Source organism: Acomys russatus, chromosome 6, assembly GCF_903995435.1.
Source record: "Acomys russatus chromosome 6, mAcoRus1.1, whole genome shotgun sequence".
In the NCBI taxonomy this organism is placed as follows: Eukaryota; Metazoa; Chordata; class Mammalia; order Rodentia; family Muridae; genus Acomys; species Acomys russatus.
Window position 1 is genome coordinate 55,202,404 of NC_067142.1, and position 18,696 is coordinate 55,221,099.

Consider the following 18,696-nt stretch of genomic DNA (forward strand, 5'->3'; position numbering starts at 1 on the left):
GCTGGGGCAGGAGCAGGGGGAGGGGTGCTGAGATTACTAAGTTTCCACTGGGCCTATCCTATCCTCTCAGTTGGCACACTGAAGATTGTTACATGAAGAACCAAGAAACTTATTTAAGTAAATTCTTAGGGTTCTCTATTCCTTCATCTACAAGTTATACAATCTCTGACTTTCTTTTAAATTTTCATTGTCCATATTTTTAGATAAATAATGTTTTTAAGCTCCATCACTTGTAAGAGCCAAAATATATGTATAATATTTTATGTAGAAATCAGCAGTTTTGAGGTGAGAATGTCTATGAAATACCACTGAAGAGACATCTGAGCTTGCTGATCATCCCAGCCTGAGCATAAGACATCATAGCACAGATACTTGGAACACAGTGAAGAATCAATTCAAAAATGATTGAGTTTTGCAATTAACTCGTACTGTTCACATTTACATCATGTGGGTTAGACTGCCCTAAGAAATTTTCAGGTCTGTGTAACTCAGAGTTTCGACACAATGTCATACGGTTTCCCACAAGTTACAACTCTTTTCTTCGATGCGTAGGGTCAGTTTGGGTAAAGTTGAATTAACCTTACTCTAAGTCAGCTCGGATCGCAAACAACTTTAACTGCAATTATTTGAGTAAGCGCTTGCCCACAGGTTCTAGAACGAGCTTCTCTGTACAGAAAGACTGAAAACTGACAGGAGTGAGTGCTGTCTCAGGCCATCCTTTCTGCAACAACAAAGGTAATACAGGAGCCCAGCATCACTGGGGCATGGCTGTTCATTATTTTCTCTCCTTTCAGAGCTACACACCCAGCCACAGAAGAATGCACTCTCAGTCCCAAAGCTAAGCGGCTGACACAAGCAGAGGCCCATTCTTACCGATCCCGTATCCCTGTTTACATTGGTACTCCACAGAATTGAGCTCCGAAGCGAGTGGCGGGCATTCCCCTTGCAGGTTTTCACACAACTTGAACTCCTGGGACCACAGCCCCTCCTCAGTGCAAAGGATGGGAACCTAGGACATTGCAGACAGAGAGCACCGCTCTTGTTATTGTGTTAACTTCGTTGTGAAAGGGAGAAAGTGCTCTGACTAAATGACTCTCCTTTCACTTCTGGAACATGGGCTAAACAATGATTAGAACAATAAGCAGTGTTAGAAAAGACAAAAGAAGTAAGAGAAAGAAGAAAAGAAAAGGAAGGAAGGAATACAGGAAGAAAGGAAGGAGGAAGAAACAAATGGGAATCTGAAGACAACTTCTTGCTGCTTCCATGTGAAGGAATCATAAACAATATTTTCCATTCACGAAACTAACCACCATCATCTTCTCCTTCAGCTACTAGGATATAATAAACTACTGACCAGAGCTGTGTGCTTGATGCTACTTGGGAAATTTCCTCCCATATGATGTTGTTTTGCCCTGGTATATGCATATAATCACACAAATGTTGCTTGTAGAAAACTCTGAGTTTTTTTTCAAGGTGGGTTCTGTGTGGTGAAAGTAATTAATAATTTTCCTAAAGGGATGTTTTTGTCTTTCTACTAAAATGCACACATTATTGCTGCTTTTAATCCTATTTTAAGTCTATTCCCTTTCTCCTCATGTCTGCTGCCTGGTATAACTCTTGACTCATCCTACGCCCCTCCCCCAAACAATCAAAGTATACTCTACCTGGATGGAACACAGAGGACAGTAAAAACCATAAACCGCAGAGAGGAAGTACAGACCCACCAATAACTCTGCCTTTGCCTAATGAACTCCATCCTATCCTAGCCAGTTGGTTCACACCGGCATGTCTGATGATATTGGATCTGATTTTGTGGTCCATTCATTTCACATCTGTTCTGCAGTGTGTATCTTGAAGTACTTGACACTAAGTTAAAGACATATCAAGGGAAGGCCATTGATCTTTGCCTCCAAGGTCTACTTGACTTCCTGTCTCATGTATGTGTGTGTGGTACTTGAAAAGCATCTAAAACAAAACTGAGCTTTAGTCATACAATCATGATAAGGCTGTGGATTTAAGTTCAGACTTGGGCCAGCATCCTAAGGAGGGTAATAGTTAAACAGCACTTCAATATGCCTTGCTCAACAATCCATGTTTTTGTTTGGAACTTTGTTCTACTACAAAAAAATCACAACTCCTGCATTCCTACCCATGTTAGGTCAGTACATGCTTGAGTGTTGACTGCTTTACCAAATCAGGATCCTAGAATAGTTTGAAATGAACCCTGGTGCCCTACTCATTGGTTTCTTCTCCTTATCTCAAAGAAAACTCTGAATTTGGAAGGGAATGCTCTAAAACACTAACACTATTAGCAACTCTCTATGGAATGACATAAATGAATCTCATTAGAGCCTAGCCGCATGAGGACCTGCCTGCTGGGTTTTTCAACTCACTTCTTCTTAGTAGTCATGTCCTGGCCATGGTCATATAGAGGAGAGAACACAGTCTCATGTAAATGAAATTCATAGGGTCTGCCTTACCCTTTCCTTTTCCTGGTTACAGTTGAGTACACACCGGCTGCCCAGCTTGAAGCCATCAGTACATTCGTACATGCCTTCAAAAACAGGAGGAGGAGGCTTACAAACCACCGGGACGCAGCTCCCTTGTTCCCAGGTTCCATCATCCAGGCATTGTATCTTTAGGAATTTGCTAATAAGATATGAAAACAAACAGTCCATTAAGAAAAGACTGAGCCCTTAGAGATAAGTGACAATAATTAGCAAAGGCCAGTGACATGGCTCAGTGGGCCAAGGTACCAAACTTGATGACCTCAGTTGAACACTGGAACCTATATGCTCAAAAGAGAGAGCTGATTATCAACATTGTTCTTTGACCCCCATACATGTCATGTCATATGTATGAGACAACACACACACACACACACAAATGAAATAAGAAGAGTAGGGCAATTGGTTCTATATAGCCAAATGTCCCGTTGTGGGTCGTGAAGTTGAACCTAGTGGTGTTTGTGGATTAGCAGTGGTAGGAGGTGCTGTATATTTGACTGGCTACTCCTAAGAGCATTGATGAATAGCACAGTAACTAGACTGTTTATGGGCAAAGTTTAATGTCTATGCACACTGGGAGATGCCATATACTTCATAGTACAGCAGAGTTGTCACACACTCAGGGGACAGGTCAGATATAATCTGAAGATCTCCCATTCTGTAGTGATGTGTTTGATGAAATTGTTAGCAGTCATTGCTTCTTTGAGGAGAAAGAGTTTGGCAATGTATTATTCTGAAACAGAGGCTTTCCTGACCATCAAGAGACAATTTCTTCACTCTTCACTATCTCTGCTTTGTTTGTTTACATGTTCATTTTTCCCTGGAATAGGCTCATGCCTTTTCCCAGATCCTTGAGCAGGCACGACTCAATGCTCTCCTGGAAGATCTGCCCCTCCACCTCAGGCCCAGACATGGCCCCTGACCAGAGACTGTGTTTCAGATGGATGGGAATCAAAAGCACTGGGGTTCCTGTTGCTGCAAATTCCATTCCACTCCCCTCTGACTCACAGCAATGGGAAGGTGCTTTCCAGTTTGGCTATTTTAACATATCTACTTCTGATTCACAAAACTTGTGGTTACAGATAAGCTTGTAATTCAAAATAGAAATAATCTTTTGGTCACTGGCTCTCTCCGTCACATAGATGGTGGCTTTAAATTGGCATCTGCTTTCTTTGTGTGTGTGTGTGTGGGTGAGAGAGAGAGAGAGAGAGAGAGAGAGAGAGAGAGAGAGAGACAGACAGACAGACAGACAGACAGACAGACAGACAGACAGACAGAGACAGAGAGACACAGAGAGAGAGACAGACAGACACACACACACACACACACACACAGAGAGAGAGAGAGAGAGAGAGAGAGAGAGAGAGAGAGAGAGAGAGACATGCATGTGCATACATGCATTTTTGTGTTTTGAGACAGGGTCTTTTGTAATCCAAGCTGGCCTCTGAGTAGATAAAGGTGACACTGAACTCCTGAGTCCGCTTACTAACACTTACTAGGATTACATCCTTGTGCCACATACCGAGAACATGAAAATGACATTTTCTAGTGTCATAAGCTCATTTTGACATTAAGATATGTACACATTCCATATTTTTTTTTAACTAACAATTGTGCAGTGCCTTCTGTGTGCTCACAATATTCTTTCATTTTTATCAGAGAAACAAGGATAGTTCTGATACATGAATGTAAAAATCAGTTTCCCCCCACTCGGTTGGAAACTCACAGAAGGTAGCAGCTGTGTCATTTTCCTGTTGTCAATTTTTAGGAATCCTACTCTAGGAACTAAATAAATGCTTGGTTTTTAAATCACTGAATTGCAATGAAGACCATCAGATACACTGCAAGACATGATAAACAAATCTACCAACTCGGCGTAACTCTCAGAAAAAAACTCTCATTTTAGGCCCACTTTACAGATAAAGAAATGCACTGTGATGCTAACTTCCTTTCCCAAGACCTTACACTGCAAATGCATTTGCTTTTAAACAATTTGAACAATGTATTTTAGTGATATCTCCTTAGAAGGTGGTGTGCTACACACGGATCTTAGGAGCATACATTAGCTGTGTTCATGGTGGAACTCTGCAAATGAGAGAGTGTGCTATGGTAGTAGTTAGTATGTGAATTCTTTCCCACAACAATGGTGATACTTAAAAATGGCTACCAAAATTGTTTTCTAGCAAAAGATTTGCAGCTCACTTTACTGTAATGAGACTCCTATTTATACCCTCTTAAAGTCAAGTTGGGTGTCTTTTTTTAAACTTTTTCGTTGCCCTGTAGAGTTTGAATCCTCCAGGGGAGTCCCTTCTTTCTCCCACCTCCCACAGTTGAGACCCTTCCCACATCTCTGGCGAACTGACATTTCTCAAATGCAAAGAGCCAGCAACACCACTGACACCAAGAGGGAAGTAAGGTTGGACAATCAATCCTTGTATGTCAGCGTGGTTACAAAGGAAAACCCGGACTTGGCCAGAATGATATTTTTACTTCATGTGGTATTTTTCTCTGAATTGGTTGAAATAGTTCAACCTCCCTCTCCTTGCCCAGAGTGAGGAATGAGTCAAGAATGTCGAGTTCATGTGTTTCCTTGCCAGTTTAATAACCTCAGAGGTGAGACTAGACAGAATAAACTTGGATTGGCCGGAGGGAGTTTGGGTGTTTGGGGTAGTACCCACACAGTGAGACAGGACCTGTGCTGCAAACCAGGATCAACACGAAGAGGGGGACTAATGTGTGGTAGAAAGAGAAGCAGCACAGTTGAGACTGAGGTCCCCAGGCTGGGCATGTATTAGGGGAGGCACTCCTATTTCTTAGGCAATTTGGTTCTTTTGTAAGAATCCCTACACTTCTCCCAGCATCATGGAGTCTCCTCTGTCGTGGTTTCTGTTCCTTTGGAGAATAGATGGTTTTACATGACTGCATTAGTTCCTTTCTCTCCAAGCACCTGACAAAAAGTAATGTCAAAAAAGGAGGAGGAGTCTGCCTGGCAGTTGAGAGAAATTCAGTCTGTGGTGGCAGAAAAGGCAAGGACATATGACAAACACTGTCCATGGCAGCAGGAGGATATTTGATCACATTGCCCAAGATCAGGAAGTAGAGAAAGGAAAATGCTGGCGTTCAGCTGGCTTTCTCCTTTTCTTCTTTTTATTCAGTCCCGACCCGACTCCATACCATGGGATGGTGTCAATCACATTTGGGGAGTGTCTTTCCCTCAGTACTTTTTTCCTCAACTAAACTTCTCTAGAAACACTTGCAGATGTGTGCAAAGCTGCGCCTCACTAATGTGCTATGTAGTTTTTCGTGTAATAACGTCAAGCACAGAGATTAACCATTACAATAGCCCTCTCCTGGGTCTTTGCTTATTTTTCAGCAGCTGTACCTTGCCATCAGATGACAATGTTTAGGCCTCACCCCCAGACTGCTTTCAAAGCATCCAGCCATTTCCTCATGGCCTGGTAGTTGGGGGATGCTTGAATCTGCTGACCACGCCTCGTGTAGAGTAACAGTTAATGGCCCTGGTCTTCAGAGTCCTGGTATGGATCCTGTGGGCCATGGGACCTTTCTGGCTATTTTCTTGCATTCCAAAGACACCACGATTATATTAGAAAATCAGAGTGCCTTGGATTATTTCTAGCTCAAAGAAACTTGGTTTCTTTTTCAGGCCTATCTGAGAGGAACTGGAGCCTAAAACATCTTACCTACTTTGCTTTATTCAGTTACTATTATAGACAAGATGATTGTCCCTTCTGCAACTCCCCAGTTTGTGGCAAAACCTTAATCCTCAGTGTGATTCCATTAGGCACTGGAGGGATAATCCAGTCTTAAGATGGCACCCTCATCATGGCACTAGAGTCCTGAAATGAAGTGGGCACAAAAGCTTGCCTACCTTGTCTACTCTCTTACATATGAGAACATGGCAAAAAGAACATTTGCAAACAAGAAAGAGTGTTCTCAGAGAAGAGATCGACCTATGCTGTCATTGAGAACTGTGAGGAATGAGTGCCAGTCAGTTGTTTAAGCCATTCAGGCTACTGTTACTCTTACCGCAACTCTTAAGACCAAGACACATTGGTGGCATGATCTTGACCTCCCACTTGTGATAGCTGCCTTTTCATTTCTGCTGATTTGGCAGTGTTACTATTATAGGACAATTCATGAAAAAATGGGTTTATTCCTATTTACACATATTCAGACAGTATGTGTAAATCAGGAGCCAAGAGACTCTTTGAAGCCACGCTGTGAAGGGATCCACATTTCAAGGCATGATGGCAGTGAGCAGTGAACCAATCCATACAGATCCTCCCCAAGACAGAGTACAAAACTTCTTCCAAATTCCATTCCACTGCCTTTTGTGTAACACATTCTACTCAAATCTACCCACTCTCTGTATTTTCTTCATCCATTGGGGTAAGGGAAGTTAAAAGTGTTGCCTTTTATAGGAAACCAATACTAGTGACCAAGTAGGTGACTTTTCCAAGTCACCAGCTACAGCCAGAGTAGAGTCTGAAGTATTCAACACCCCAACCATTAGACAAATGGGTTTCCGGTGAAATCTGTAACCTTACCTGAGTCAAGGAGGAGTTATTTAAAAAAAAAACCTAGATTGTCGGGCATACTGAACCAAATCTCCCGGGATTGGCCTAAGACTCTATCGTCCTTCTATCCCTACTTTCCCTCTCTGCCTCCACCCCTTTGATTCCTGCAGTGTTTGGGATCAAACCCAAACCTTCTGTATGTTAAGCAATTATTCTATTATAGACCTAGATCTCAGCATCTGGATGGTATATGTTTTTAAATCTGTCCATAGTTTTTGTAAGCAATGAGGTTGGCAAACTCCTACAATTTATCCTCCTTCCTATACTAAAAGTAAGTCATAATTACAAGAAAAAGAAAGTAAGAGCATTCACCTAACAAGCCTTCAGCCATTCCTTCTGGGCTCTGCTGAGCATCCAGCTTTTTGGCAAGGGTTGTGAGCCGGGTGAGCTTGCTCTCTAATTCCCTACTTTGTAAATGGCATCATGAGGATCTGGGGTTAGGCTAAGGTTTGTATTTATTTTCTTTCTAACTCCTCCAGACAAATCACCACAATTTCCAAGTTGAAAGGTGCCTTTTTCCAATTTCCAGAGCTCGTGGTACCCACCTACTGTTGAAAACCCAGCTGTGCCTTTTCTCCTCCTTACAGTCCTGCCAGAAAGAAAGATCTTGTAATCAAAACTTGGCTTCATGTTTGATTGATGGTGCTCAAGGCAAGCATGAGTCTACCCCATTTTTCTATCACTGCTGAAGACTTTTCAAAAGTCATATTTATGTTCCCTCGGAGAAAAATAAGAGTATGGTTTCTGGGTCCAAGAGAACTATCATGTCTTTGCCAATCAAGGGCATCTGGTGTCTACAGTGGGGAGTCTCTCAGGAATAATAACATTTATGGATAAAGACGCTGAAGAACGAAGAGCTAGTCTTGGTGTAGAAGAATACTTATCAATATAAGGTTACCTTCAAATCTCACCTACGTGGCGTGGACTATTAGTCCTTAGTGGGTTCTACCTCTCTGCATGTACTCCGCCTCAGACATCCTCAGCACAGTGAATGACATCACCATCTACCTCATGGCTCCAACTCGAAACACAGGAGACACTGCTGATTACACTCTCTCAATCTTACATTTCCCCCAACCCCATCTGGTCTCACATAATCCATCAGTATGCCCTGTGAGTTCCTCCTTGCAGGTATCCCTGGAATTCATCCCAGGGTCTCAGCATCTCTGGAGCCACAGATTTACTTTGACAAAGCCATTCTCTTGCTTTCCAGCTAAATGTCTACTCTTCTGTACCCTTTTTCATATTCAGCCAGCAAGTACCGACTAGAAGAAATTTTCAAAAAAAAAAAAAAAAGTAAATAAATCACATGGTAACATTTCCTTTGTAGAGCATTTCATTTGTTTCTGGTCACAAAACAAAATATTTAATTAATTAAAGCCCAAATTCTTTATATTAGCCCAGAAAATCCTACATTACACAACTCCATTTTCTTCTATACCATTCACCACCATAGTCATGTTCTTTAAGTGGTCTTCACCTACTCTGGGATGAGAATTGCAAGTGCAGCACAAGATCTTTCTTGCCACAGAGACTCCGGTGCCATCTTCCTGATTGAAGTGCTATTCTCTTAATTGGGCCCTTCTCTCTCTTCCTATGCAAGAATACTTTCTTATCACCAAGAGAGCCCTCTGTCACCACTATATATTCTTAACAGACAGCATCCTTGTCACCTCCACAGGTTACATGCTCTTTAATTATCTTGCTATTTGTTTTCTATTTGCTTATTATTATACTTGCTTCTGTTATGCATGTTTACTCCTGCCTGGGCCTTAATACCATATTTTCAGTAACCAGCATTATGTCTGGTTCATATTACGCATCAATAGTTTTTTGTTCAGTGGACGTGTGAATGTTTACATTATAGCTGAGATACTATTCGACAGTCTAATAAGTTGCTTGGTGTCATCACAATGTATGTGATGTGAATGTAGTGTGATACCCTGACACTAATGCCCGTATCACAGTATGGAAGTACCTATAGTCCCGCAAAGGAGCAGAAAAGGAACTAACTCCTTACTTGCACATTTGCTGCTGTCATCCTATGCTAAATATGAAATGTAAGGGGGAGCGGGAGGGGGAGGCAATCACATTGTTGCTTTTATACAGAGAAATAATCTGATGTATTAATTCCTTAAGTTTTTTATGACACATGTTCAGTTTCTGAGCTGAATTACATGCGTCCTTACTTCCCACAGTATGGTACCTAGAATAGCGCTATTAGGATTAGAGTCTGAGAGCTAGTTAGTAATGAATCCAAGAATACACCTCAGGCTGACTCAGGAACAATCTAATTTGAAGTTCTCCACGTTGTCTCCATGTAGCTTAAAGCTGAAGAAGGGAAGATCTGGGCTACCTCAAAAGACACAGCTTTCCTCCACCCCACCCAAAAGACAACCATCAACACTTCCAACCTCCACGCCAGTTTTCACTTTAACAAACTGCAGACGTGGCTTCTCAAGCCAATATCAAAAAACGGCAGACTTCAGTGTGACTAGCCATCAGCCAATCATGGCTGCTTCACACTGTGTAATATCAGACCTCCAGATGTCCTGTCCCAGACAAGAAATAGAATCAGCAGTATAACCCTCTTAGATATATTGGCTTTGGTAAGCGTGTTTTCTCTGAGGAAGAAACAAACAAAAGTGTCCCTTATATAAAACACTCGTAGGTAAAGTGGAGCCTCTGTCAACATGAAGAGGCCTGCTTACGCCTAGATGCGTGTGGACTGTTTATTCTGGGTCAATGCCGGGCTCCATGCCTCTATCTTTGCACTCTCTGTAATAGCTTAGGTACCCAGGCTGGCAGGTACAGAAATGCCCTCTCCCTAGCCCTGACCTTCTCAGGCTTGTAGCTCCTTCTTCATCCCTTTCACTCCATCACCTACAGCATTTCTAACTTTTAAGTTCAACAGGACTTACTTAATCTCTTTTCTTATGTTTCTGGCTCATCCTTTGCTACATCTGATGGAATTTTTCATGTAGAATACACGTGAGTTACTTCCCAAAACCTGAGATGTTTCATGCGACTTAAACCTAAATGCACAGAATTATTACAGTTATTCAGATTCTTAATACCCACTCCCATTGGTGCAATGTTTGAAGACTGGAAACCACACTGAAAGGCAAGGAGGAACTAGACCTGAAACACATTTAGTGCTAACCTCTGGCCTTTACCATTTTGCAGCATCTAACTACATTTCTGCTTTCACATCCACTGGACAGTTTTCACACACACACACACACACACACACACACACACACACGCACGCACATACACACACAGATATGCACATACACATGCACACATGTACATATTTGCTACATTATGTCCCACGGCTTGGAAATAAGTATGGTAATAATGCCAGTATACTAAATTACAGGAGCCCTAACTTATTCAGTGTTCTATTGCTGTGAAGAGACACAATGACCAAGGCAACTCTTATAAATGGAAGCCTTTAATTAGGAACTTTCTTACAGTTTCAGAGGCTTAGTCCATTATTATCATGGTAGAGAACATGTTAGCATGTAGACTGGCATCGAACCATTGTCTGAGACCTTTATATTCTGGTCTGCAGGAAGAGAGACAGGAAGGAGGGAGAGAAGGGGAGAGGGAGAGAGAGAGAGGAGGGAGAGAACTGTAGAGCCCATTGTCCCACACTTAAGCCTTGGGAAACATGGCAGAAAAGGGGATGAGAAGATTGTAGGAACTAGATCAGAGGATTTTCCATGAGAACATGTCTCCCAGTAACATCAGAAGCTATACCCACAAAATCTCACCAATGTGACTGCTAAAACATGGGTGGGAAAAAAACCCCGAGATCAATGAAAATGCCAATCTGGATGGAGAAGACCCATCAGGTCTCGACCCTACACAAAGACCTGTGGGAAATGGAGGAAGACTGGGAATGCTAAAGGTTCTTTCCCAGGGAAGAACACATCAGTTAGGTGCCCAGTGCCAAATGGTCAATCCTGAAACATATATAAGTAGCATTATAGGTCTGAACAGTTTCCATTCAGAGGTGTGGTGTGGTGTGGTGTGGTGTGGGGTGTGTGTGTGTGTGTGTGTGTGTGTGTGTGTGTGTGTGTACACATAGATATAGATAAACATCTTTCTCTTTCCTCCTGTAGTAGGAAGAGGTCAACTAATGAGGAGAGCCTGAAGTGAGTCCAAAAGGACAAAATTTCTTTCAGAAAAGATATAAAAACTGTATCTACTCATTTTAGAGGACATTTTACCTCATTTGTTATACATTATTTTTCCTCCCTGCTCCCCCCCCCTATGTCTTTTTAGCTCTGCTTCCCACAGGTCTATCAGTCCCACTATAGATAGGCTAACAGTAATGACCCACAGGTGCTTTCAGTCTATGTCACACCATTGTCTGGGGCTAAACCTAATGAGCCACTTTCTGCCACTGTTGCTCCTGCAGAGAGCAAAGGGCTTTCTACAATCCCTTGTCTAGAAGCCATAGCAACAATTAAATCTCAGTCCACTCATGTGTGATAAAAGCATCTGGGAAGCCATAGGCATCTGTGGATTGGAAAGTGCACAGACAAGCCTACACATACCATTCTGCTGGTGTATCATGCCTTGATATGGGTAAGAAGAGAGATGCTAGTCAACCCTTTCCATGTCAGACTTTCCCATGTAGAAAGCAAGTGGTGGACATTACAGTCACAGTGACCTTCAGGACATAGTTAGTGCCTACACTGGATGATCATTACCAGTGAGTACAACATATTGGCTCAAAACAGAGGCTATGGAATCAGATGACTATTGTTAAAATTGCATCTTTGGCTCCGAATAAGCCTCCGACTTGAAACAAATTACTTTACTGCTCTTGTTCTTGGTTTTGCTATTTGAAAAAAAAAATGGAGATGATCAAACATTGCTCATATTATTATAAGAAACCATGTAACATGATGAATAGTATCTGCTCACTAAGTGGCTGACTAGATTAGCAAGTACTGATGACCTAAGTGTGTGCATATGTGTGGGATGTTAACACTGCTTTCAGTATTCTAGCCATACTTAATTCTTCATATTACTGTCCCACCCAGAATCCCCTGGGGACCATTCATGAATCAGTCTGGCCTGCCCTGACCCCATTGTTAAAGAACAAGGCAAGGTCACTACCAGAACGATCATCCACCCAGCTAAAGTAAGAATCAAGAGAGGCCAGAACACAGTGAGGACAAGCCAAAGGCAGACGAGAAACAACGCTGGGGTAAGAGGTTGTGTGTTGCCGAAAGTCTGATGGCTTTATCTGTTAAAAGTAAGCATTGTTTATACTTAATTTTTACAGTAAGATGCTCCACTGTTTAGGACTTAAGGTCACAGGGACATTTATGAGACGAGCAAGTGTTGTTCTAAGTAAAAGCCCGTGCGCCAACTGCCAGGCCCATGAAGCCTGAAGCAGAAGTTGGCCTGTGCCCAGGTGTGTATTTGAGAGGCCAAAGCTTGCAGCAGAGGCTCAGTCACTTTGAAGCCAAAAGAAGCTGTAATAAATTAGTTTAAGGCTCACATGATACTACAATGGCAAGAGAATTGAGAATTCCAAGGATAAACTTTGAATGTATTTACTATAAACACTAATTATAAAGCCAGACAGAGTCTTAATGGAAAGAAAACAAATTTCTATTTCTTACAGATGCATGAGTGAACATAGAGATTACACTGTTGTTCTTACTTTGGCAAGTTACAGATAAAACACACACACACACACACACATACATACACACACATACTTGGTTATAACCTATTCATGTGTGTTTACAATGTTTGTGTCATAGGACTTATACACCAGTTATATTACTGTTTAAAAATTATAAATCCAATGTATTTAAATAATTTTAATGTTGTTTCACTTCACATGGCAATTTATTAGTCAAGCCTTCCTATCCCATCCCATAGTAGAGTAAAATTCATTGAAATCCAAGCTATTGTTCAGAAAGGTGTGGAGAGTCAGATAAAAATCAAGGTGGGCTCTCCATGACAGGCCCTGGCCCTTCTTCCAAGCCAGACTGACATTACATGTCTATGCTAATTTTGATGTCAGACCAGCATTCTAATTGCTATTTTATTTCTCCTTACTTTATCCCATGTTTAATTTTATTGGTTCATGGTCTACTTTCATGTCACCTCGGTGAAGTGGGACAGTATGAAGCATAAAAAGAAGGTTCTGGTTAAAGAAAGGAAGTGTATATTTTGTAGTTCAACAAACTTTGTTTTGGTGTGTGTTTCTTTCATAGATAGGGAAATGAACCTTTCCCCATCTGGCTACTGAAGAACTGTCTCTTGAATGACAATTCCAATATTTTTTGTTTCTAAGCTGTTATTCTGGGATATAGAAACTAGAAGGAAGAGATTAGCCAGTGATTTTAAAAAAAAAACTGTATTTGAGAATATTCCTTTTTAAAATAGTATTCCTATTTAACACACCAGCAGGGTATCTTACTCAGAAATAGTTACTGTGTTAGGAGAAACTAGTATGTAGGTGGTTGGAGCAATGACAATGATGATGATAAGTTATAGAAATAATGGTGCTAGTGAAGAAGACTGTCATGGTGGCATCAGTAATGACAGCAGTGATGATGGTGGTGACGGTGCTGATAATGGCGGAGTCAGTGGTAGCAGTGGTGATAGTGATGGCAGTGAAGCTGGTGGTAGTAATGATGACAATAGATGGCATTGCCAAGCTGAGGAAATATAACTAGCAGCTGTGTTCAGCTGTGTGTGTGTGTGTGTGTGTGTGTGTGTGTGTGTGTGTGTGTGTAATCATTTAATCTTTACAATACTTGCCAATGCTCCTATTATCTCTATCTTTTGAATTACACCAGTGACAGTCTACTCTAATAATGGCAGAGTAGGAACTTGTCTAAGTGAAAAGGCTAATAAGCAGGCAGAGTTGCCATTTGAGTTTAAATCTCACCAGCCCCACACTCTTTGTAATTAACTACTGAGCCGTGAGATAAAACTTGACTACAGAAACATCTTTTAGTAGTTTTGAGCCAATCTTTAGCACTTTTAGGCTTCTCTCAAACCTATATAAACCTATATAGATTTATATAAATCTAAAAAGGAAAAAATCCTAGAATTCTGCTTTCAAATACAATCTAGATCCAGTACTGTGAGTTGTAAATGAAAAAAAAAATGATTGACCAAACCCAGCTAACAATGAGTATAAACTTTAACAGTTCATTCCAACTAATTCACTCAGACTCTGGGAATTACTGTGAGAAGACTACCTCAAGTATGCCCTACTAAATTAATGAGGTATGGTATTTTGTTTATAATAATCACTGCATCTTTGTATTAACAAATTATCCATTATTTTTCTCAATGATAGTATAGCAAAGTCTTATCACTTCTTATTCTATCAACACAGGAAATAAAATGTGAACTTTTAGCACTAGAAATTATCTAAGGTTTATTATACAAATGTGCAAAAAGAGGGTGAAAAAATGATACTTTTTGCTCATATACAAAAGTGTTATTAGCCTAGAGCTTTTGATGCTAGGATGGCTTCAATGTCATGAGGCTTCAATGTCATGAGGCCATTTATTAGCAGAATGACCACAAGTAACACTATATCTATATCTATATCTATATATATCTTTGAGTTATATATTATAATATATATTCATAGACTTCTATGTATATACATACATATACACATATATATCAATTTATATACTACTGTAACAAAAGTTGTTGTACTAGTATTTCATTAATAATAAATTATTGCCATGAGAAATATATGGAGAGATAAAGCCAGAACTTTTAGCACTCATAGCACATAGCAAGGCATCACTATCTCATCCAAACAATAGAAAAATACCCTGGACTTGGGCTGCCTAATTCTCTGCTATATCAAGCAGTCATCCTTTGTATGTAGAGATAGGTCAGTACATAGAGAGTTTCCACCTCTCTCAGGCTGTTCCCACAAGTCAGTCTGGACCAAGCCCCATTGAAGGTATTCATTACTCAGTAGTAAGCAATTCCAGTGTGAAGCCTACAGACTCGATCTTCAATTGTGTCTACAACAGTTTGTGTGGGCCTTGGAAAGGTTGATGCCATGAGAAGAACTCACACAGGATGGCTATTTACAACTCCTTTGAGAAGATCTGACTTTTATACTACCTTGTGGATGGCATGGTGATGAGCAGATTATAGGAAAGACTATCAAGTAAAGTTAGAAGGCCAGAGTAATTTAGAATCAAATTAATTAGGGCCCCTAATGAGGTTAAGCTAACCTTTACACATAAAAATAACATGTAATGAGATAAAAAGCATTAGAGTAAAAGATAATAGAGAATATAACATGGTCTTTCGATAAAATATAAGTCAAACACATTTATCTTAGCTTCATTGGATGTCAGGTTAATGAAGTAGCAGGGTGGTGATTAATGGTGGTATATATGCAGAAGAAATGGCAGATGAAGATGAAAAGAGCTTAAAGTTCTGTGGATTATCCACTGTGAAGGGGTCATAAGTCCTAAAACTTTGTAATCTTTACTGGTTTAGGGGGGGTTAATATTCTATATTTTCTCTATTATCTTTCAAATTAATAACAGACAAAATAATATGTTAAAAATCTTCCACATAAAAGGATAATAAAAGACTGTTTTAAAAGATAGGTTGCTTTCTACTCATTTATTGCCAAAATTCCATGGCGGATGTTGTCCTTACAGGGACAAAGTTTCTCCTGAACTAGTTAGTACATGATGGACATCAAATAAACACAGGGAACTTTTTAAAATGCTAGTGCCTGGATCACAGCCCCAGAAGTTCTGGTATGTAGATATGCTTTGACTTAGAGTGGAGGCAAATCTTAATAAACCCATTGTCAACACTATAGGGCAAAAATTCTATAACACGCTTGGTAAGAGCTGTTGGTTGTCTGACTAGAACACAAAGGCCACTGTACACTTCTGAGTACTTGGCATGCTTCAGAGTCTGCCAGCAACACAAGGCGGAGAGATGGGCAGATCTGGAATGAATTGTTACAGACTCTCCATTGCATAGTTAGGAATATTGGATATAGATGGAATATTCCAATGGCTGCGTTCCTAGGTATTTGGCTTGCAAAACCCTTGTAACTATTAAGGGAACATTTTATAGTGGAAGGTATGGGTATGGGACTCATCAATGCATGATCATAATCAAGGCTATGGGCTGCAAAAGCTTCAACCCTGGCTAGTGTGTAGATCAAACAAGGAAAGACAGGACTGGGGAGACAGCTAAGTGGTTAAGAGCACTTACTGCTCTTACGGAAGACCCTGGTTTGGTTCCCTGCACCCACAGTGGGTGATTCACAGTCTACTGTAACTCCAGTTCTAGAGGATCTGAGTCTTTTATGACATCTATATCTGTGGACAACTGCATAAAACTCATGTAGCCTCTCATACATACACATACGTAAAATAAATAAATCACACTGAGAGAGAAAGAGGGGGGAAGAGAAGAGAGAGTAAAGAGAGAAAAAATGGCTGCTGGAGAATCAGACAGAGGGAAGGAACCCAGGGGAAAGTGAGAAGATACAGAGAGGAAGAAGAAGTATTGCGGCAGGGGGTCAATATAGCTAATGACAAGGGGTTTCAGGAAACACGGTGTGGGCGCCCTAATAAGTAGCCTGCTAATCTTTCTGAAGTGTTTAACTTTGTTTGTTTGTTGTAATTTGTGGTTCTTAAAAATTGTTTGGCTTTCTGTTTTACTTTGCTTCCCCTGTTGTAGAATTAACGTAATGTAGCTCAGGCTGCCCTTGCACTTGCTATGTAGCTAAGGATAGCTTTGAACTCCTGATCACCCAGCATCCACCTCCCAACTGCTGAGACTTTCAGGGGTGTGCCGCTACATAGGGCTTTTGGCTCTGTCTGTGAGGGGTGGTTGCCTGGGTCTGTCTTTATTGTTAGCCTAGAGTGTGGCCCAGTGCAGACTGAATGAGATGAAGCTACAGCTGGGAGTTCAGAAGCCAGACCCAGCACTCAGGGTTCCTTTCTCCTGCACCAACAAATGTCAGGAAATTGAGAAGGGAATACAGCTGCAATGTTTTATAGTTGCTCCCTTCTCTTACATAAACAGGGGGAGGAAGTCCCCCTCAGGAACAGTCGCAGGGGAGGGGAGTAAGGGGAAAATGGGAGGGAGGGAAGAATGGGGGGATACAAGGGATGGGATAACCATTGAGATGTAACAAGAATAAATTAATAAAAAATTAAAAAAAAAAAGAGAGAGAGATTAGCCCTCAGTCAGGGTAGCTAACACCTATTCGCTCCATGCTTGGGAGATGGTGGCAGGAGGGAGGATTGCTCTGAATTCAAAACTAGCCTGGGCTACAGAGTAAGACTCTGGCTCAGAAACTCTAAGTAAGATAAATACATAATAAATAAGAAGAATCACCCAGCATAGCACACATACTGATCATCGTAACTTATAGAATACTTTCAGCATGTTGTCCAACTTGCATAACGCAAACAGTTAAGTAGAGGTGATTACGCCCTTTGCCATTGTGACTACAGAAGCAAAGCCACGTGCATTTACTGGATCCCTTATTGCCATGCAAATAAGTTGCCGCCCTAGCCCTCAGGCAGCTGTGCCCCCTACAGCCAGATGTGCCCCCTACAGCCAGATACATGTACACACTGCCTCATAGCACTACCTAACATCACCTTGCACTTGTTTTCTTGGGATTGCCTTCCCAGCCTGCTTTTCTGTTTCTTCTCTTCTGAAGTGTATGTCCTAAGAAAAAAAATTTAAAGCCCCATCTGTCCAGCTCTGGGCTTTTTCCACACAAGTAAAACCAAGAGGACGTAGTTCACTGCGTAAACACAAGTGGCAAGCGACAGTGATTTACAGTCAACTTGCAAACTTCTGATTACCGATCCGTCGCCTGCTATATAAACAGGTGTAAACTAAGATTTAATCAGTTTACACAGCACGGTAAATAATTTAATCTCTTCTTAGCATGGTGCTTGCAAATGTAAAAGTTTAAGACCAAACTGATGGTGACATTCTGATGCAAGCGTCCAGATTCTCAGCCAGAAGAGTTGCGTCCACAAATGGCTCTCAAGTGCCGCTGCCCAGGGACAGGAATGTGGGGAGGAGGCAGACAATCCAGAATCTCCCATGGAAGCTTGATTTTTCCCAACATAAAGCTTAGCTGTGAGCTCAGAGAACTGGCTGTCACCTTTCTATCCTTAACCCTTCCATGCTAAAATGTTCTGTTCTCTCTTCTCCACCCGACATTGTCAGTCAGCTCTCCGCCCTGACCTCATGACCAAGTACTTTGCCCTGCCACTCTCCTACCACCCTGCCACATAAAGTTTGTGAAAGAAAAAGCAAAAGGACAAAGACGGACATGGAGATAGATAAAGATGTCGCATTCTGCTTAAAAATAGCTATTAAGTCTTGTTTAATACCTATTCATTCAAAAAACCCTTTCATCAGCTCTGTCACGTGGTTGTTATTAGCACCTCATTTTCTGGCTAAGAAAACTAATTCCTTAGGAAACCCATAGTGTTACAAAAAGGAAATGTCATAACTAGCCCCAAAGTTGGATAAAGACATCCCCTCCTAAATGTGCATTAAGCATC

At 41.1% G+C, this 18,696-nt stretch overlaps 1 protein-coding gene across 1 annotated transcript in view; it reads right to left on the reverse strand.

Moving 5' to 3' along the window:
- Positions 1-18,696, reverse strand: part of Pappa2 (pappalysin 2) — a 198,475-nt gene that overhangs the window by 16,518 nt on the left and 163,261 nt on the right. The window contains exons 17-18 of the mRNA XM_051148331.1: positions 2,481-2,649; positions 874-1,009 (exon numbers count right to left, since the gene is read on the reverse strand). Of these exons, the coding sequence (XP_051004288.1) occupies positions 874-1,009; positions 2,481-2,649 (305 nt within the window). The remainder of the gene's footprint in view (positions 1-873; positions 1,010-2,480; positions 2,650-18,696) is intronic.